At 40.8% G+C, this 22,789-nt stretch overlaps 1 protein-coding gene across 8 annotated transcripts in view; it reads right to left on the bottom strand.

Moving 5' to 3' along the window:
- Positions 1–4,751: 4,751 nt before the first annotated feature.
- KCNMA1 (potassium calcium-activated channel subfamily M alpha 1) overlaps positions 4,752–22,789 on the bottom strand; it is a 748,269-nt gene continuing 730,231 nt past the window's right edge. For 2 of the 8 annotated variants that reach the window (XM_065922697.1, XM_065922689.1), the window contains 3 exons: positions 20,640–20,864; positions 10,841–11,047; positions 4,752–10,218 (listed from right to left, as the gene is read on the bottom strand). In XM_065922697.1, coding sequence (XP_065778769.1) covers positions 11,023–11,047; positions 20,640–20,864 — 250 coding nt within the window. In that variant the 3' untranslated portion in view covers positions 4,752–10,218; positions 10,841–11,022. The other 6 variants (XM_065922687.1, XM_065922691.1, XM_065922696.1 and 3 more) reach the window with 4 other exon arrangements.

A 22,789-nucleotide genomic window follows, 5' to 3' on the forward strand; every position in this document is an offset into this window, starting at 1 on the left:
CTGTCCCCCCTGTAGAGATCTGACGACAGCTCTGGGACCGCTGGGCTCTGTAGCCAGACTCCAGGACCCAGTTCTGCCTGCCAGTAGTCTGGCATGAATCTCAGTACCTGGTTTCACTTAACAGTGCGGGGGCAACAGCCCTGGAGTTTTCTGGACCCTGACCTGGCCCACCAGTGAGCCAGCACTAGCCTTGGGCTCCCTGTGGTTCTGCCTTGTGACCAGGCCCCAATAACCAGCAGCTAGCAGCATCCCCACAAAGCAGGGCCCATAAACCAACCTGGCCGAGGGTACTTAAAATTAAGAGATCAGAAATTTTAAACTGTTATGTATATATATAGAACGCTATACAAAAACCTCATGGTAACCGCAAACCAAAAAATCTATAATAGATACACACACAAAAAAGAAAAAGGAATGCAAATATAACATTAAAGATAGTCATCAAATCATAAGAGAAGAGAATCAAACAAGGGGGAAAAAGAAAAAAGACCTACAAAAGCAAGTGCACAGCAATTAACAAAATGGCAATAGAGTATACATATCAGTCATTACCTTAAATGTAAATGGCCGAAATGTTCCCCCCAAAAGATAAAGAGTGCCTGAATGGGTACAGAAACAAGATCCATACATATGCTGCCTATAGGAGACTCACTTCAGATCTAGAGACACACAGACTGAACGTGAGGGGATGGAAAAAGGTATTCCATGCAATGGACGTCAAAAGAAAGCCAACAATAACAATCACTCCGTTGTTCATAGCAGCATTATTTACAGTTGCCAATGTATTAGTGTTAGCTGCTCAGTCATGTCCGACTCTTTGCAACCTCATGGACTATAGCCCACAATGGAATTCTGTCTGTGGAGTTCTCCAGACAAGAATACTGGAGTGGGTAGCCATTCCCTTCTCCAGAGGATCTTCCTGACCCAGGGATTGAACCCAAGTCTCCTGTTTGCAGGCAGATTCTTTACTTTCTGAACCAATAGAGAAGCCCAAGGTACGGAAGCAACCTAAATGTCCATCAATAGATGAATGGATAAAGAAAATGTGATACATATACTCCCTGATATTGAAACAACATAGGTATACTCACCACATCTCTTCTGTTAAAACACTATCCTAAAAAAAACAAAACACAAAAACACTATCCTAAGAGGTTTTCACTAAAGGAATGAGGCAAAAAAAAGTAATAGAAGTATAATAGTTGAAAATAAGAAAATAATACTACCATGTTGCTAGATATAATTGGGATTGTGTACATAGGACATACAAAGGAATAAAACCAAATTATTAGAATTGATAAGTAAATTTAGGAAAGTCATTGGATATCTGGTCAATAAACCAAAATGCATATGGATCTCTATATAATAAAAACAAAAATAAAAAATTATGAATTAAAACAATGAATCCATTTAAAGTCACAAGAAAAAAATACTAAATATGAAGTCATAAATATCTTTTGCCACTGTATTTGTAGCTCACTAATGCCCTCAACAAACATTTTGTCTTTGAAAAAAAATAGATAGCTTTCCCAGTTGTTCTTCCTGGAACATTTAGAACAGTTTACCAAAATACAAATATTTCTTAATTTCCCCCCCTGCCTCCTGCCCTTCCTTCATGATCATTGTTTATGGCTCAGGCTAATTTTCTTCCAAATTTTAATAAATGTATAAATATATCTAATCAGTTAACCATAATGGAGTCCTTCTATACATTATATTATCATCTCCCTGTGTGCAATATGGGTCAGGAGTCAGCAAACTTTTTCTGTAAAAAGTAAGATAGTAAATCATTTAGACTTTACATGCCATACAGTCTCTGATGAAATTACTCATCTCTACTGTTTATGGCAGGAAATCAGCTAGAGATGATACATAATGAAAAGGTATTACTATGTTTTAATAAAACTTGATTTACAAATAGGTCTGAGGCCTGTGTGACACCATTTGCCAACCTCTGATAAACATGAATCTACTTCATCCTTTGTCCTGAGTGTCTAGTATTCCACTGAATGGATGAATACATTCATTTAACTCATTTCTCATTGATAGAAATCTGCAACTGTTTCTGTTAAAAATCCTCTTGGGACTTTCCTGGTGATCCAGTAGTTAAGACTCAACACTTCCAATGCAGGGGGCATGAGTTCAATCCCTGGTCAGGGATCTAAGATCCCACATGTCACAGGGTGCAGCCCACAAAAGCAAAGACAGAGAACTTCTGAACCAAGTACTACTTATCAGCCAGCTGGGTTAGCTGCCGCTCGCTCTCCATCCTCCTGTGAACACGCTCCCTGCTCCCCGCAGGGCACTGGAATTTTATGCCTTGTGGGCTGCTCCTTGGGCTTTTTTTTTTTCCCTTGAGCTTTCATCAGCTGAGTTTACCAGTAGTCCCAAGCCAACTCAAATACGTGTGCTTGTAGCATGCCACTGAGGTAAAGAGCATGATCCAAAGAAACAGAAGGACAAGAAAGAGATTATTGATTCTACAAAGTTAGCTATTCTTAGAAAGAAGTGATTAAGGTAAATTGCTTTTTAAAAAATCTGTTAAATTAGAAATGGACTCAATGACATAGGAAACAAACGTTTGGTTACCAAAGAGTGGGAAGGGATAAATTAGAAATTTGGGATTAAAAGATGCACCCTTACTATATATAAAATATAGATGCAACAAGGAACTACTCTATAGCACAGAGAATTATCTTCAACATGTTGCAATAACCTATAATGGAAAATAATTTGAAAAAGAATAGATACATATAGATCTATAGATGTATATCTGAACCACTTTACTATGCACCTGAAACATTTTAAATCAACTATAATATAAAATTTAAAAAAAGATTATTTCAAAACAGATCTGTCTGTTAGGTATGAGTGAGGCAATTACAACAGACTGAAAGCTAGGGTGTGTGAGGTGGGCAGTGAGAAGACCCCCACTTTAACTCTTGGATAGTACAGGTCAAGCAGCCACGGTGAATCTGGGTGCAGGCACAGCCGAGCCTCCTCCCACCACAATTTTCAGAAGCTGGTCTGGGCAGGAGAACTGTCTTCTGCCTGGCGATACCCAATGCCCCCACCTTGTCCAATCATTCTTTCCAGGTCTCAGTGGACCTCTTATCTCTGATTCTTAGCCTACATTTTCAGACTCTTTGAATGTGAAAGGTTAGTAAGCATGAGATCCTGTTTCTTCTCTCAGAGGCACGATCCATTAACATTTAAAATAGTCCTGAGCCCATATTTACATTTTTATATCATTCATGCTTTATTTCCTTTCGCACCCTGTCTGTTCTGTTTCCCCACCTCACCCCCAGTTTTTCTTCCAGGCAGAATCCATCTCATCTGACGTGGCAAAGCAGTTAACATTGATTCTGGTGAATGGTCTACTTTGATTTTTGCTACAGGAAGATTTTAACACAAATTCACATATATTGTTTTCTCAACAAATAGAAAAATATGCTCCACATTCAATGTGCTGGGTATGCCGAGCCTGCTATTTTGTAACTCACTGTCTCTTCTCTTTTATTTGCTTTCTCCATCACTGTCGATCTCTTCCTAATACTTCATCCTTTATGCAGACTCCTTCTTTGGAGCTGAATTTGGCAGTGAAGTTTGCCTAACTAATGAGAACCATATGCTCTGCAATTACATTCCCCAACAATGTTCAGATTTGTTAGCAAATATTGGAGAAGGCAAGAGAAACCAGAATCCAAAGACTGCCAGGAATTGGCACATTCTGACAGGTGAACCTGCTTTTGCTGAAAATGAGTTTTAGTTTGGGCTAGTATTGGTTTATGGAAAACAGGGATTTGTTTCTCAAAGTATCAGTCAATTGGTCGACCGTTCTTGAAATGGCTAAATGCTTCTCTCATGCCTTCCCACTGGCATACCATACTAACCCCTATAGTTTAACTTTTAATATGTGACTATTACCTGTTGATTTGTTGGTTCTATTCCTCCCCAAACTGGAGACTGGAGTCATGATGCTACTCACTGTTGTATCCCCAGCTCCCAGTAGAAGAATGTGAACATAATCACTATTCAGTAAATACAGCTCATAAACAAATGAGATAATGTCTCGAATACACTAAGTGCCAATCATCATACACATTACATACATACAATTTGGGTAGCTTTTCTCCGTTCTCAGCTCCTCTTTTTTTTTTTTTTTTCTGTTTTTTTGCCTTGTGATAAAGTTTCATCGATTGCTCTGTGGGGGTGAGCATGGGGTGAGATGAAGGGAAAACTTCTGATGGTTGTCTTGATATGCCAAATGCAGGGGAAAGGAGCATTGTTTTGCTGTGGAGATAGCAGGAAAGGAGTATCTAGCTTGGGTACAAGTGGCTGAGGACAGATATGTTCTGGCTTCCCAGAGGCTACCTAAAAGCTGTCTATCTCTTTAGCAACCTGCATGCTGAAGGTTTCCGCAGGAGCGTGTGTGCCCTCTGGCCATGGTGTGACCCTGGAGACACTGACTCCCAGGCACCACATCTAATGACAGAGGCTCTTCCTCTCCTCTGCCATCCATTGCTGTCTTGGGCTGGTACCTACAGACAGTCTCCTTGGAGGTGCAGGACTCTGTTTGCACTGGAAGCTGCAAAGGCAATGGAAGGGCATTCCCATGGCTCTGATGTGTCCTCAACTCTGCCATCACCAGGGAGGCACAGAAGCCTGACGGGGACCCACAGACGCCACTCTCCCCTCCCCCACCCCGCCCATGAAGTGCGGACGCTGGAGACAAAAGGCACGCTCACCGATTTAGAACACAAATACATAAATTTTTAATCTGCGAAAAATACAAAATGAAACCATGTACAAGTTATGTACAAACCCTTTTTACAAGACAAGAGAGTTATCACTGGTTGTTACAGATGACAGGGTAGATCATTTCAGAGCACCAGCATTTAGCCTCTCCTCCAATTTGGTTAGGTCCTAGTAATCCACCATCATCAAATCATCATGCCAACAATCAAACGTTTGAAAGACAGATGAATAAGCCACGCTCTTTTTCCTTAATGAACAAGTAGGCTGACCTCTGTGTAAGCATACTTTTTTTTTTTTTCCTTTATCCCCTGAAGAAACGTTGAGTGGAGGTTTTGGTGTTAAGTGAGGGACGGTTTTCCTTTCAGCATCTGGGGGGTGGGATGTGAGCCAGAAGTTTTACGCAGGATGTGATTGTGCCACCTGGGAATGGAACGTTTTTAATTAGGATTTCCAGGCCGACCTTGGTTTATGTTTGAAATGTTGCAGTTCTGGTCCAATGTGTCAGGCTGTACTTGGTGGAAGGAAGGGAAGGGGGCAGGCTGCTCTGGGGCAGGGTGGGGGGCAGGGTGCTTTGGTTTGGTGTGGAAATGGGGCTCCATCAACCTTGGCGGGGCTCCCCCAACCTGTCGGCTGCCTTCTCACACTGGCCCTGAATCCCACCGACAGACGCCCCGATTTGCTCTGGCAGGCGTGTGCCACTGCCGTGTGCACATTTCCATCTGAGGTTCTGAGCGGCGGGCCCAGGCAGGCACGCTGCGCACCTTTGGTGTCACTTCTGTCCCTGCTCTGCCAAGCAGCAAGGTGGAGAGGAAGAAACACAGACGTCCTCAAGGGGATAAACAAACCAAAGGAAGGCTTTTTAAATTTGAAATCCACCTAGAAATTAAGGTTGGCTTCAGCGAGTCAAAAACCCTCTCTCCTCATGCTGTATGTCCAGAAAAGCCACGAAAGCAGCAGACTGTCGCGTCTGTTTTAGCAACGCTGAAACCAGAGCCGCCAGGATGTGGGAATGGGGAGCAATGAAACGGCAAGCACAGGGAGGCGAAAGAGAAAGCACACCTCAGGGTCCCTCTCTTCGGGTCCTTCTCTGGGAGGAGTTCCCGTGACCTAAGTCCTGTGCAACCTCCCTCGCCTACGGTATCCAAAGTAACACAGACTACAACCCGACTGCCTGCCAGAGCCAGGCATCCCGACAGACTCCACAGTGCAACAGGCCATGTCCCTGCCCTCTTCAAGTGAGTCCTTTTACTTCTTACCCCAAGTCACCGTCTCTTTCATTTCCAACCTCATATATGACCCACCCTCTCTTTCTCTTAACCTTTCCATCTCTATTAGTTCCCCTTTTCCTGATTCTGGAGTACCTGAGATCTCCTTTCCCAGCAGCTTCTACTTTTTTTTCCTTTTAGCCCGTAAAAGTCCGGTTGCCATTGCCACATTCTGCTGCCTTCAAAGAATCCTCCACACCTACCCTTCCTCCTTTAGAGACCCAGACACACTGCGTACATACCTCTGTGCTTCTGATGTCCAGATCCCACAGGACCTGCTGTGACCCTCTTCTCAGCTCCATTTTCCTCCATGCCTTTCGACTGCCAGATCTGCCTTTTTAGATAACGCTCAGCTTCTTCCGCTTCGAACTAATTAATACAACAGTTCTCAGCTGCCTGCATTCTTTTCTGCTCCTCCACAAGTCTCTTGTATTGAGGTCCAAATGAAGTGTTCCTTTCACAAAGGGTCGTTTCTAGATTCACTACCATTGCCCCAACTCCCAGCTCTTAAACCAACTTCTATACTTCCAGTGGAGCATCTACAGCTATGAGGATCAGTAACACTTATTTGAGGAAGGTAGGACTTCACATGCTGTGTTTTCACTTGGAGTTTGTTTGAGTTGGAGTCTTTGACTTTGAGAACTCCATGCTGCTGAGAAAATGTTCAACCCTGCATATCTTCCCTTGATGACTTCCAGGAAGAACTGGCTTCTCAAAACAGATGATCTAAAAATGCACAGGTTCATTTTTGCACAGGTTCAATTCATCACTCTTTGTTTAAAACGCTTAGTGACTTTCCATAACTTTCTAGATGAAGCCTCAACATCTTAGCTTGGCCCTGAAGACAAGTTAGTTTCTAGTGCCTTCGCTGAAGTCTCATCTTAGTTTCCCTCTGCTTCCATAGAGAATGGACAGATTCTGCAGTGGAATACCATGTCCAATTTGAATGATTTGTTCAGTCACTTATAAGGTAAGGTGACTTACATCCCAGTTGGTTTGTATTTTTTTCTCTCTTTCTACCCCTCTGCCTCCTTTTGTTCCTTCTTTTTTTTAAACTGAGATTCTCTTTGACAAAGAAAAATGGTAGATAAATGTTAGAAATGTAGCAAAGAAATAGTTGGTTTACTAATGAGAGGGGGAAAAAAAATCAAATAAACAGAGGACAGGAAATGAAGTGAGAAGTACGACTAGTAACAGACTAGTAACTTCTTAGTGCCTAGATTCATATCCAGAATCTGGAGGTTGTGAGCCTCTAACTACATATTGGAGATATGGGTTAGAGAGGAAGGGATTGATGGAAATTGAGACAATAAAAAAAGGCAGACTGGGATGAAATTGAGAAGAAAATCCTAAGAATACACAGAAAAATCACATCAAAATGATTCAGGTGACTTTAAAATTTGAAATTTGTATTTTGAACCTAAAGAGATTCTGCAATGTAAAGCAGAGGAACAAATCTAACTATCATGTGCCCGGAGCAGAAGAGGCACTGCTTAGGTGATGCTGCAGGAAGGACAGAAAGGGATTTTCTCCATGCTCCCACTTTTAACTCAGATCACATCCTCTCCGATCTGAAAAGGACCTTAGGGGTCATCTAGATGAATCACTTTCATTTACAAATGAGGTCACTGAGACTCAGAGAGTTTCAAGAACATCTTCTAAGTGTAGAGCTAGTTATCTGCAGATGTAGCTTGTTGAACCATCATAATTAAACCGTAAGTAGGAAACTTGGACTCTTTTGCTTTTTGACATGAAAACATTCCCAATGTTCTCATGCCTTCTCACTTTCTTCCCTTCTAACCCTAACCAAACAGTTCTAATTCCCTGTTTGTTTAAAGTCCTCAATTAAATTTTTTACAAAGTACATCATAAGATGTCTCAAGCTTTGGAAGGAAAGAGCTTCTGGGTTTTCCCTCTATGCCTTAGTCACAACCACTTTTACTGAAGGTGTTTTATCTTGGCTCGAGACTATTTTAAAATACAAAATTGCTCAGATGAAAGTAAGAGTTATCTTAATGAAAAAGATGATGATGATACTTTTATAAGTAGGTGTTTTCTGCTTTTTCAATAGCCTGTTGGAGAGTCTGATTCCCAAAGCACTTGAGTTATTAATTTGGGAAAATGGTTTTTCTGGAATCCTAAAGTGGAATGGGACATCAGAGCCTTATAACACAGACTACACCAATGATAGCCATCATTGGTCTATGCTGAATGTAGCCAGGAAGAGGGGTCTGTCAGAGGGTGGTAAGGACTTCCTCTGGGCCAGAAAGCTCAACAAATAGAAACAAACCAGGAAGCCCTGGCATTTCTCCAAGCCCTTCAATGATCTTATAATCTTGTTTCTACTTTTCTTTCATTTGCCATCTACCAGGTATGAGTTTTTGCCAAAGGAGCCAACAACCAGCCATTTTTATAGATTTCCTTTCTAAAAAATGCATAGTTGTGTTTCCTTGCCCCTAACAATTCATTATTAACAAAGGCAAAACAGCATGACTTTGCTCTACCTTAGAAGGAAATGGATTCTTGCCAACTGGTTTTTGAAGGAGAGCCCTTTGCTTTAGGAAACTATCTTCACCATTTTGATTAAAAAAAAAAAAGTTTATATTCAAATCTCTAGCTGTGAAGAGCACGGAGTTTGAATTTGCATTTCCATTGTGCCTCGGTTTGGAGAGATGGGGAAGAGAGGGCAGCGGGCATAGGACATTGTGGCCTAACATTCTCTAATGGAAGGACATTTAGGTGTTGGCCATCACTGCCTGCCAGAGGAGACCAAATAGTTAAGACAAATTCAGAAATGGTTATCAAGTTATCAGTAACCCACTAGGGTTCATGAAGGAAAAAAGAGCGTGGGTTGATGTACTAAGAATGTATATGAAGGTGACCCGAATGCAAAATTATTATGTATAATAGAAGAAGGCCTAGCTTTCAGAAAAATTGTCAAATCTTAGCAAGGGATTCACCCCCACAAACCCATTTTACATCTGTTGGAAACCAAGAAATGTGTATAAGCCTGAATAGAGACTGCTGACGTCATTTTAGTCTGCTGAGTAGACTAGTGATTAGTTATAAGTAGTTTTTAAACAATCCAATTGGACATATATTATATTCACAATACTTTTATTGGACTAATTCTACAAAATGTGACGACAGGGTAACCACAGTCTGACAAGTCACTTCAGGACGATGCCTACAAGGTGGAAACACGACATTGGCTCTGCAGGGACTGGACAGAGTTGGAAGCTCGTTTTGCCTATGGTGGTAATTGGAGTACTTAGTGGACATGTTTTCATGATGGTTTCATTGCTTGGCTCTGATCTGATTTGCAGTAACATACTATGTACCACGGGGTCATGGCCTAATGGAAGAGATAGCATGGGACTTTCAGGGGATATTTTGGTTAGTTTTTTTTTTAGTGTCCACAATTAACATTTTTAAGAAAATAAAAATCATACTCATGCTGCTCCAGAGACCCTGATGATTCTATCAAAGACTTATCATTTTGAAGTTGAAAATCATTTGGAATGGAATAATTACTGGGATGCCGTGACACTGAGCATGCAAACATCAGAGCTCAGACACATTAGAATTGTGTCTGATGGCTAGAGAAATCTTTTTTGACCACAGTTTGAAGTGGCTGATACATAGGATTTCATCGCTGGTAATTTTTAAAGGCCTTTTCTAATAGTCTGTATTAAGTGTATTCGTAGCTGTCCTTGTGTTATTATTTTTTAGGTTTCTGTAACAAGTTTGTGTGTTTTGTCCCAGCAACTAAAGAAAAGTCTGCAAAATTTAGATCTGGGCAAAAGTCGTCTCCTCGATCACGAAACTTTTCTGGCTTTTACACAAAAACTCAGTGAATCTCATGAATGTGTTATCCCATCATATTGTTAAGTAGAACTGTTAATTGATGTTTACAAACTTTCAGACTAAAAGCTCTGGACTTGGGAGATAGGGAGAGAGTCCACCAGACCTTACCAAAGTTGAAATTACTTGCTTGGTTGGTTTGGAGATATGAAATGAGAAGCATAACAGCATGTAGGAGTCCCCGCCATTGGAACAACAAACAGAGAAATGTCTTCTGTGCATCTGGTCCTCAACTTCCACATCCCAGGCATGCTCACAACCCTCCTGGTATTGTTAGTTGGCAGGGTAAACCCGATCTGGCATTTGTAGAAAAGCTGCAAGAAGGTCTTCCCTTTAAATATATGAACAAAAGGATAAGAAATACAGGATGAAAACTAAAACTACAAAAATATGACTTTTGAATGTGAAAATAAGTGTTTCCATTTATTAAGAGCTGGTGTCAGTGTAGCCAAAATACACATCCATCCAGGAAATTCACCTGCCCCCTTTTGTCTTTTTTTTTTTTTAATTTACTAAAATACATGTTTACATTATTGGGTCATTTTAAAATTGCCTTAATAATCCAGTTTCCTTAATTACAATTAATTGTGGTGGTGACCATCACTCTCCTCAAAGAAAGAGATAAAGAAGAGAAGTATGCATTAAGGAGTCTGGCCACTTAGGCATTTTGATTTTGCATTGTTAGATATAGGGAAGATATTTGACAATGAGAAAAAAAGAAAAAATATATATTTTCTTTCTAATAAATAAAAATAATTTAAAATGCTAGAGGCTATACAGGACTATTTTCGTATGTTCATTTATAAATGAAATCATTTTCTTTTCCAAAATACATGGAAGCAATATTCAAGGCAGACAAGGAGAAAGATCTGTCTATTTTTCTTGCAATTCTTGCTTATCCTAACGTTTCCACCAGTGATAAAGCATGTTAAGAGGAAGAAAAGTCACGTCACCATTTATGAAGTTTGTCAGGCTTTAAAAAAAATAGTTCTGGTCTCCTGGGAGTCAACATTCATCTTCAACTTCTCTGATTGGTGGAATCAAGCTGCTTGTGGATTTATATTGGTTGATCTGGTTAGCCATGTGGGTACTCATGGGCTTGATTTGAATGTTTCTGGGATAGGCATTATCCGGTTCATCTGTAAACCATTTCTTTTCTGCTAAAGGGCAAAACGGATAGAGAACAAGAAGGAGAAATTAGAAGCTTAATTAGTCCTAGGCCAAAGATTTTGGAAAGTTCATTGAAAAATGCAAAAAGGTAATCGAGAGAAGCTGACAGTGAGTAATTGCTAAAAGAGACGGTATAGTGTAGGGAGAACCCCAGAACCTGAAACATACCTCTGCTGCCTGTAGCAAGTGACGAACCAACGGGCTATTGGGACCTGGAGGCACCAGGGGTGGACTTCAGAGAATAAAGAGGGGTTGGAAGATTAACTCTGGCAGTGTTCTCTGGGGTTCCTTTGGTGGCCTGAAAAGCTTTGGTGGTGAGGAGATGATGAATATAACAAGTATTAGGCATGGGTGTTGCACCTAAAGAAAGACTTGTGCATCCGTTGATTTGAGTGGAGATGAAGGGACACTGTCCCTTCCACAGATTAAGAGATCTAGAATCTGCTGCAGGGTTTCCTCCTCCCAGCCTTTAATTGGCTTTGCTTGTTGTACAAGCTCCCTTAAAGGTATATCTCAATTACAACACTCCTTTATTTCTTTTGAAGCCAGTTTTGGGAGTCTTAAAGTAAGCCCACAGATTTTTGCTGGCCAGTGAGGGTGAAACATTAGATTAACAACCAATGTTTTAAAAGGCTTTTGAGATGGCTTTAATTTCAATAAAACTCTCTGTTGGTATGAAGTTATGAAAAGAATTCCTAGTGGCACTATCTTAACCGACTATAATCACCCAAGCTGTCAACAAGGGAGCTTGACAGAGTCTTGGCATTTCATTCTCACCCTAGATCCAGAGAAGGCTGGAAGAGAATGTTGAGTCAGGGCATTCAGAGGCTGGGGTGAGGATGAAATGGCCTAGCATCGTCCTGGCAATTAGTGCTATTTCACAAGACTCAGCCCTTATCCCTACCTCTTTTTACACTGGAATTTTCTGGGAAATCAGCCACATCTATAGATACAAAGGAACTGGGGCAAACAGTGCATTCTAACTTGAGAATCATATGCCTCATTTTAGTGGCTTTTAGGAAAAGCAAAGAAAAAGGAAAAATATTTCAAGCACGCCCACTACTATAGAGACGATGGCCTCTCTGGCCTCCTTTTCTGTCTTTCAGAACAATTCGTAACTGCCTTGTCGGTGGTCCTGGATGGATATGTTAACAAAATTGCTCACCTGGCTTGATTCTGATAGAGCACCATGCGTATGTGTCCCTGTATGGCTAATGATTTATAGATCCGACACCTATGATCAGCTCATGACCACTCTGCTTTTCTCTCCTTGGTCCATGCTTCCTCTTGCTGTGTCCAGGGCCCTGGGCCCCCGGAGTAGACACTAAACTAAGTTGAGCCTTGAGAAAGCTCACTCACTATCCTTTGTTCAGCAGCTCGGCATACCCCCTCCTCAGGAAACTTCCTGCCTCTTGCATCATTCTCCACCCCCCTCTCCTTCCTGCACTGGTTCTCTCACCTATTATAATTAAGTTCACTTTGATTTGAACAGATTGGACGATAGGAATTCATAATGCTACATCCTCACAGTGAAGCTAACTGATTAAGTGCTTTAAATTATTCCCCCTGACAGAATGATAAAGTTACAATCTGTTCTGAGATGATCTACAGCTTGCCAGACTCCTACAGCTTCTTTCTACATTCATTTATCTTTTTGTCAAGCAGAGTTTTTTTTTTTTTTTCTCCTAAGCTTCAATTCCATAGATCTTTTAAAGTCATCAGCACATCTGAATTATTAATGAGGCTTTAGAGGCAAGGTTCCTGATGGGCTGGTTAAAAAAGGTTGTATAGAAATCCGGGACTGTGTACACATCAAAATAATTTCAGCTCCATTTAAAAAACCATTTAGTTCAAGTGTGACATAGATGAACCATTATGCATTTGTGGAAACCAATTTTTTTGTGATCTACGATTAAACTAACCTTTCAGAGAGAAGTAAAGTATGATGGTTATCATGTTTTAAAAGCATTGCCAGGCCGCTGAAACAATTTCCAACTATGACTTTTTCCAATGGTTTCATTGTAAGGATGATTTTCAGAAAGTGTCTGTGCTGTTTGCCTGAGCTGCCCTTGGTTTTGGCTGTCCCCTTCTGTGGACTGATTTTGCAAAAGGATTTAGTGCTAGGTTGGACATGCCAGGTTGGAAGGCAGAGTGAACTCTGCTGATGGAAACGAGTAGGTCTTCTGGGTGAAAGACCTAAGACAGCTGCAATTTGCTGAAATTTTTACAACTGCTGCAGAGAATAATTGTTCAGAATTTAGTCTTTACAGTTCAGCTCAAAGTTGGCATTTTGACCTTTCATGGCAGAGAGAGTATCAATTTCCTTCTGCTGTCTATAAGAAAGAGAGCATTATTTCCCCATTTAAGTGCCTTTCTCTCTTTTCTTTTACATTTCTTGCCATAAAAATAATCTAAGCAGAGTCATCCTTGTGTTGGCCATTCAGCTTCTGCACAGAAAGGAGTTGTTTTAAAGCATATCCTGGTGATGAGTTGAGGTTTTCATTATGCCTGAGAAACAGGCTTTTTAATTCAGGTGCCTTGTAAGATATAAACAGCTATGTTGTTGGAGACTTGGTTAGATAAGATGTTGAAGAAATGGAAACAGATGAATGCTAAAATGGGTAGGGGCAAAGGTTCTTCTCCCAAAAGGCTTGATAGGAACCACACTTTAATGACTGCCAGTCATTCTGCCCCAATGGAGAGAGCCCTGCTATGACAATGACACTTTGGGTTATCAAACTTTGCCTTCCAAAGAAGGAGCTGCATCACTGGGTGCTTACAAAATTGGTCATAAGGAAGAATGCTCAGGGAAGGAATTCAAGTGAGTGTTGGAGTGGTCCAAGGTCAATCCAAAGCCCTGAGGGGGTCTCCTCTCCCTACCACACCCCACAAGCCAGAAAGACTTCTGGGGGCTTTATTTTTATCCCTAGAATGAGAAGGGCGATGGATCTGGTTTTGAGGCCCTCCTCCCTGCCAAAGAAAAAGAAATTCATTTGTTAATAAGTTCTTGAAGATGTGATACATGGTGTCATCACTGTGAGTAGAAGGTATGATGTGCCTCAAGTCAAGGAAGGAGTGGCATTTCAGTCTGTGACAAGTAGGCTGGTAGAATAAGATCAAACCCAGAAAAAAACTGCAGAGAGTCATGATACTGCCATTGGGAGGCATCACCTATGAAGACCAGACAGGCCACAAGCCATCCACTGCAGCCAAGGAGTTGGCATAGGACAGTAGGTAAGGCCAAGGGCCTCTGGCTCTCTCACATACTAATTGCTGGCTCGGAGTGGGTTGTTACATAATTTATCTTAACTTCAGTTTCTCTTCTGTAAAATGAGGCTAATGATCTTTCTAATGGTGCTGTTTGGATGAAAGGGGTTAGTGTCCATGAAGCACTTATCTACATACATGATATGTCAATGTGAGTTGTTAAGGCTATCAGTATTATTGGTAATATTAGGGGGCATTATAGCATAAAGTTCATGGACTTTAGTTTTAAACACCTCTCTGGTACTTCCTGGCTGCGTGACTTTGAACAAATCTGTCCCTTGAATTCTGTATCTTTCAGATGGAAATACTAACTGCATCTACCTCTGAGGTTGTCTGGAGAACTGAATGAGTTAATATACATAAAGTGCTTAGAAGAGTGTCTGACTCATGGTAAGCACTTGGAGCGTGTTAGGTTTTAGTTATGGTCAGTTAACCACACATAAGTTTAGCATGAATATGAGTACTCTCAGTGCCAAAGGACATAAGAATAGGGGATAGCTTTTGGTGTGAGTACAGATGAACTAGGGGTGGAGGACTGAGGTGTGTAAACCTGGGTGCTGGCCAGAAGAATGGGGATTGTGGCAGCAGAGATGGGGAATAAGGAACTGACTGGATATCCCTCCTTAGGAAGAGGAGGAAAGGAAGGGGTGACAGCATCCAGTGGTACTTGTGTCTGAAACATTGGCTTTCAACTTGGCAGGTGCCCTACCCCACCTGCAAGCCATCTGTGTCTTCCGTTGCTACTTTCATCACTGGCATTTGAAGGTCTAGAATGAGGGTCAGGACTTCCTCCCGCCATGAAGGATCCCAGAGGAGTGGGCTATGGCAGAGAAGGGCTTGTGATCTGGGCTGACATAACTGCTGGGTTTTCTGGCTCTGTGGGTTGTCAGTGCTGTGGGCTCTGGCCTTTTCTCTTAACACTCCCAAGAGAAGAGCACATGAAAAGGGAGATGATGATACAGCAAAGGTATTTGGAATAATTGGGCCTCTTCTTGCTATACCACTACCTGAGGTTGAAACAGAAAGGGCTTGAAAGGGAAAGATTCCATTTGGATAGAGATAATAGTTGAGAACAGTAAGAGCTAACAAAGAGCTCAATCCTTCAAAGGTGACACTGTGTAGGAGCTTCTGAGAGCTAGTCTGGCCTTTGCCCTCCGCCCAGCAGACCCCGAGGCCCCAGTGGACCCCACCCATCCCTACTGTCTCCTCTCCTTTCCAAGGACAAAGTATGGCTAGTTCCTAGAAATGAAAACTGCAATAGAATCAGAGTAATTTTCCCTTATAAAAGCTATCTTGCTCCTTTGCAGTTGTCCGGTGTGACTCTATTTGACCCCTCTTAACTGTTAAGTCTGATGCTGCCGTTCCCTAAGCAGAACAACCGCCTCCTCCTGACACTCCATAAGGACTGACTTTTCACTCCTCTCTTTCAAGTGGCAAGGGATAATCCCTCTTACCTCCCTAGGTGATGAATGTACAACCTCCTGGTGGGACATAGTCTACCAGGTTAGTGACAGGTGCCCACATCTACTTCATCACCTTATGACAAAGCAGTGATGGGCTGAAAGAAGCTGATTGAGACACTGATATTTTTTTACCCTGCCTTGACTTCTGCAGTCCCTGAAGTTTCTGCACCCTCTTCTTTCTCCTTCAGGAGCCTGTTGCTATAGAAACCTGGCAGGTTGATTTAATTGTCTCTATTGGGATGCAGACACCTTTCAGCTTTTCCCATGCTGAAAAGGAGCCAGTCAAAAGGTTTTTCTGGTCATCTGGGATCTTGATGATGCTGGCAGGAGGCACAGTCAAGTCTCTCCTCTCACTGAACTCACAGGATCGGGATGGGGAATACGTGTAACTATATGGCTGATTCATGTCAATGTATGACAAAACCCACTGAAATGTTGTAAAGTGATTGGCCTCCAACTAATAAAATAATATTAAAAAAAAAAAAAAAAAAAAAAAGGACTGTTCCCTTCTCTCAGAAGCCATGTACTCAGCCCAAGAAAGTGCCAACAGCAAGATAGCACTGTGAAACACCTACAGGCATTCCTTGAATTTTCGTAAGATAAGCCAAGGAGGTGAAGATAATTTATCAAACAACTAAAGATATAACAGTATTTAAGATCAATTTATTTCAAAAATACTTATTGAGCACATAATGAGAGTAAGGTTCTGGGTCAAAACCTGTATGGTCTTCCCTGGTGGCTCAGATGGTAAAGAATCTGCTTGCAATGCAGGAGACCTGGGTTCAATCCCCGGGTCTGGAAGATCCCCTGGAGAAAGAAATGGCTACTCACTCCAGTATTCTTGCCTGGGAAATCCATGGACTGAGGAAACTGGCAGGCTACAGTCCATGGAGTTGCAAAAGAGCTGGACATTACTTAGTGACTAAACAAACTCAGAATTTGAAACCTCTCCTAATGGTGGTAGAAATCTAATTGTAAGGGTCCAAGTCTCTCTCTATCCATTTGAACTGGTTTCAGGAAGGGGCCTGCGTAGCAGCCATTAGGGATGTTGATTTCATGATCACCTGAGTGTTGAGGCTGAGGTTTCACTGTGCCTCCTGGTCTATCCATTTACTTAAGCTTCACCCCTTTCAAAGCCTAAAACAAATTGAACTGAATGGCTTATAAATTGCTTCTCTTTTAGAATGGTGCAGATAATTGAGTTTCTAGCTGTTGTTCTCTTTAAGTACACATACTTTCTCTTCAAATAACCTTTCACTTTCCACCCTGACCTACTTATTTTTTGGGTGGGGAGGGGGAAGAGAAGAGGTATCACATGAAAACCTTGAATGTCTCCTTCCTAAGAGAACCTGAAAGAAGGATGAGAAGTTTGGGGGTCACATGGAAAACAATGGAAGAGATTCTTCATTCAACTGAGGAAAGAACAATATAGTAGTTTGGACTCACAAAAAATAGAAGTAATAATGATACCTTTTTCATCACTGAATATATCATTAGCCAAGTACAATCAACTTTCAATTGTATGCCTGAAGTCCAGGGAACATCCCCAAATTTCATTGCAAGTCAGTCTGTTCCCACTCCATTCCCATCACAAGATCTCATCACAGCTGCTAACAGATTGTATATAAAATGCATTTTGGAATTACTTCTCTCTATCTGCCCAATCTCTGGTTGGGATTTCACAAATGTCTGAAAGGCAGGTGGGAGAAGAGACCCAGGTAATACAGAGACTGAATCATCAGCCCCCAGATAACTGGGTATGGGCTATTGAGTTGATACATATAGCTGAACAGCTTTAATTTGGGAGTCATTCTGATCCAACTTCAATGAGACCATTTTGTTTTTAAAACCATTAATAATCCTCCTGGTTTAAATCGAAAGGAGGGTAAACTATTCACCAAGAAGCAGGTTTGCCAAGTGGAAGAGCTGCAAATATTTTCCAGAAAAGTTTATCACTTGGCATTATCACTTGATTTAGTTGGTCTTGCCAAGATAGACACAGAGATGTGGACAGACTGATGGGGTACTCGGTTGGGGTGATGGTAATGGGGGGAGGTGGAGGAAGCTGGGTTTCTTGATGGGAAAATGCTTTTGGACTTGGAGCAAGGTACCAAGGTGGGCAGGGAGGCCACGTGCAGATTGAAAGGCAAGCCAGATGGAGGAGAAGTTCCCCCCAGATTACCCAACCCCAACCCCAAGAACACCAAAACAAACTCTAAGGGGTCTAGCGGTAGCAGCAGGACAGCCTCATTGCACTGAGCAATTTAGAAAGTGGAGGAAGGGGGAGAAGAAGGAAGGGGAGAGGAGGGGAGGGGGGGAAAAAAAAAGCAAAACAAAATAAATAAACCCACAAACAGAACAATAAAAATAAAAATAAACAAACCAATAACAGAATAAAATTTGTAACTCCTTTTTTTTTTTTTAATTTCACAAAAGTTTTCACAAGGACAACGTTATAGAAGAAAACCCCCAGCAGTGGCTAGGTCATGCAGAACCATTAATTGTCATACCTTGGCCCATTCTATTCATCCTTGTTGCACTTTAGAGAGAGAAGTAAGCTATGTGAGTTTTACAATGCTTTTAAACTGTCATATTTCCTGTTGAGCACTTTAACTGGCACATTCTTATAGTTATAAATGTTCTGAGGGCATAACTTTATAACCTCCTTTGCAAAGAATGCATGAATAGCTCTTCATGATCCAAAACGAGGGGATATGTATGTGTATGTATATATATACATATACATATATATACGTATATATGTGTATATATATAGTTATATATAAAAAAGGTTGTTGTATGTAATGTATAAATCAATACATAGGGACAAAAATAATTTGAAAACATCTTCCACTCATAGGGTTTTTTAATATCCATGATCAATGACTGCCCACTCGAATACTGATTGGAACGCTGCCTTGCCCTGTCTTGGGTGTGGGGATGGAGATTTTGACTAAGCCTTACTATTTTGTCAGTAAAAGTGCTTGTCAATTCACACAGCAAGCAGATCTCAAAAACTGTCATGCTTGGGGGGACAGGAGATTCAAAATCTAAACCCAAAACATTCACCATAAAAACACCTTTTTAGAGATGGTTACAGCTGTGACATTTTCCTCCCCCCCAACACCTATGCTGTTCAATGAAATCTGTTTTCAAATAAACATTTCAAATATATATATATATTTACATACATATATATATATATATATATATATATATATATCAGCCCAAGGCTAGTCCATCCTCACAAGAATTTGATTATGGTGGAGTTGGCCAATATTTAAGAACTATTGTACCTTGCCTAAAGCATGGTTTGCATGCATAAAATATCTGAAAACTGCATATTGAAAAAAATGGTATTTCTCTACTTTTTTGCTCATGCTTACTAACTGTTTAAAAAAAGAAAGAAAATGAAAGAAAAAAAGAATTATACCAAAATGTGTTTGGCTCACTGTTGCACTCTTCTTCTCTCCCATCTGTTAATGACAAGGGGTCCTTCTCTATGACTGTCATTCACCTGCCTAAGTAGATTGGCTACGTTAAAGAAACTGACGATGAGGAATTTCTCCCACTGGCTTTCTGCTCTGGAACAGCCAGCATCATGCAGCTGTGCCAACAGTTGAAGCTGGCTTTTGTCTTTGTGGAGTCAACTGTGGCTTGATCCTCCTACATTCTGATTTATTTAGCATGCTGGCTTCTAGAAAAACATGATCTGCCGCTGGGTTTATCTTCCTCTCTCTCTACCATGGCCCCAGCCCTTGCTCCTCCGTGGCATTGGGGCCCTAGCTGATCAAACAAAGGGGAGTAAAAAGGTCCCCAGAGAATGTGTGGAAAAATACTTGCTCTTTCCTGAGCATTATTTATTCTGTACATAAGGTAGGTAATTCACCTTTTAAAAGATGTAAAAGTCCCAGGAAGGCAGTTTTTAATGACTTACATCTGATATTTATGATACATATGGCTTTTCATCCCAAATGTCAAAAGTGAGAGAAAAAACATAGCTATTCATATGGCAGCATAAGGAGACAGAATAACAATATGCAATCAAACCTCTTTTCACTTAAATGAAATGACTTGCATTTGATACATCCAAGAAGGGAATACTAGTCTTTCCCGCCACAGTAAGGGTAGAAATGTTCCTATAACTCTCAAAGGAAGCTAACTCTGGGACAAAAGGCCTTGGTGAGTAACTAAAAAAATCTCTGATATTCTAACAAGCAAGTGCTTCATCATCTACACAAATGGCAAAAGACTTTCAAATGCTTTGAGATACTTCGGCCCAGAGAGTAGAAACAACCGATAGATATGTTTCTGTTGCTTTTGGGTTGCTTATTTCAAATACTTGTGTGTGTATATATATATATTATTGTGTATATATAAAAAAATCAAGAGAAGGAAAGAAAGGAAAACAACAACAAAATCAAAACCCAAAGCACCCTGATAAAACTGATATATCAGAATAAACTTCTCTTCTGCACTAACTAAACTTGCTTTGCATAACTGACGTGGGGCTCACAAGCACTCCCTTCTCGTCTGTGAACTCATTCCTGCAGTGAGCTATTTATGTCTGGAGCATGCCTTTGGGTTATTTTTCCCCTAGAATCATAAATAACTTTTGGTCCGTCTGCTTATTTGCTGTTGTGCTCAAGGGTTTTATGGTGGTGGAATAAAAATGACAACCACATGCACACTATCATACATATGCAAATATGTGTAAAAAAAATGGGGGGACTACAGGGGAAAATGGGGGAAGTTACTGTTGTAAACACCCACTGGGGAAATGAGTGGCAGATACAGTTTCACACACGGAGGCAGTGGATACACACATCAGAGCCGCTCTTCCTGCACGTACTTCTGTTTGTCTCGGGACTCCCGGGACTTGGGCCGGTTCTGTCGGTTTGCCGTGGATGGGATGGAGTGGACAGAGGAGCTCTTCTTGCTAGAGGACTGGGACGAGTGGGAGGAATGGGAGAGGCTGGCCCGGGACTGGCCGGCGTTGTGGTCAAACTGCATTAAGCAGAAGATCAGGTCCGTCGGCACGAGCTCAAACTCGTACGGGGGGTTGGTGATGACATACCTGGATGTGGAGAGCAAAGAAGTCACAGAATGAGGATAATGTGGTGGAGATTTCACCTCTCTGAACCAAACCAGGTCTACCCGAGGATTCCAGCCAGCCCAAGGCCTTAGACAGTGTCTTTGGAGTGGAACAAAATCTGTTTAGCTCCACAGAGGAAGTCAGCCATGAACCCTCCCAGAGATTCTGAATTAGCACTAGACAAGGGAGAAACAAGTGGTACTTCCTGTGGTCTGTATACCCACTTCAGCACAATATCAAGTTCCCTTCTGATCCGGAAATGCACAAGCACATGCAGGAGGTTTCAAGGACTGCACTGCATCTCTTATCCTAGAACGTTACAACAATCTCATACCCATATCACAGTATCTTTGTTTACCCGCATCTAGCAAAACCTTAGTCCTTTCTCCCTCTTTATCTTTTAAAGATCAACATTGATGAAGGACTTCACTAAATGGAAAGCTATAAAACACCTCCCTGCCTGTATGTCCCTCAGGCTTTAACTGTTCTCATCAAAGATCACCTTTTTCCCTGATTAATATCAGATATGACTAAAAAATCACCATTTCTAGAAATGGGTCTCAAAAGTGTGGTTCTCAAGCCAGATATATTAGCATCATCTGAGAACTTCTTAAAAATGTAAATTCTATTTTGAAACTGATGTATACTTGATATACAATGTTGTGTTACTTTCAGGTGTATAGCAAAGTGATTCAGTTATATATATATATATATGATTGATTTCAGATTCTTTTCCATTTTAGGTTACTATAAGACATTGAATATAGTTCCCTGTGCTATACAGGAGGTCCTTGTTAAAATGCAAATTCTTAAGCAACTCCACTCAAGTCCTACTGAGTCAGACACTCTGGATTGGGGATCAAGCAATTTGTGTTTTAATACGTTTTACAGATGATTCACATGTTCACCTGACTTTGAGAATCTGCTAGACTACAGAAATTATGTTCAATTCTGGCTGTATTGTATATCTGCTGGGCATTCAAACTTCATATTTTCATTTCATACCAGTAAAGTCAGAGTAATCAGAGTACTTTTAGAAAGCACCCCCAGAGATTCTACTCTGCAAGTAGGTCTGAGAAACACTCATCTCCATGGCATGGTTTCCTGAGGTATATGATACAAACACACTGACTTTGACAATTCTAGGATGTACTTTTAAATTTAGGCTGCTATGAATTTACTTTAAAGTGTATTAGAGAAATGTAACTAGCATACATGAATTGTAATCTTTTTTCTGCTTCAGGTAATAACATACAGTTTTCTTAAAAACAAATATATAAAAGTAAAAAAGTGAGTCAACTGAAAAATACGTTAAGTAAAAATATACGTTTCCATGAAAATAGAATATATATATAACTGAATCACTTTGTTGTGCACCTGAAACTAACACAACATTGCAAATCAACTATACTCCAATAAAAATTAAATATCTGTATATATATGTGCTTGTGTGTGTGTGTGTGTGTGTGTGTATATATATATACGTAGAGAGGGAAAGCTTCCCAGGTGGTGCAGTGGTAAAGAATCCGCCTGCCAAGCAGGAGACGTGGGTTCAGTTCCTGGGTCAGGAAGATACCCTGGAGAGGGAAATGGCAACCCACTCCAATATTCTTGCCTGGGAAATCCCATGGATAGAGGAGCCTGGCGGGCTATAGTCCGTGGGATTGCAAAGAGCCGGACACAACTGAGCAACTAAACAACAATGACAGGTATATATGTGTGTGTGTGTGTATACATATATAGATAGATAGATAGATAGATAGATAGATAGATAGATAGATAGATATACTATCTATATAATAGTATCTATTATAGTATCTATTATAATAATACTATCTACATAATATATCTATCTATCTATCTATCTATCTATCTATATATACATATATGTCTAAGACAGGCCAAGG

Source organism: Muntiacus reevesi, chromosome 2, assembly GCF_963930625.1.
Source record: "Muntiacus reevesi chromosome 2, mMunRee1.1, whole genome shotgun sequence".
NCBI lineage: Eukaryota > Metazoa > Chordata > Mammalia > Artiodactyla > Cervidae > Muntiacus > Muntiacus reevesi.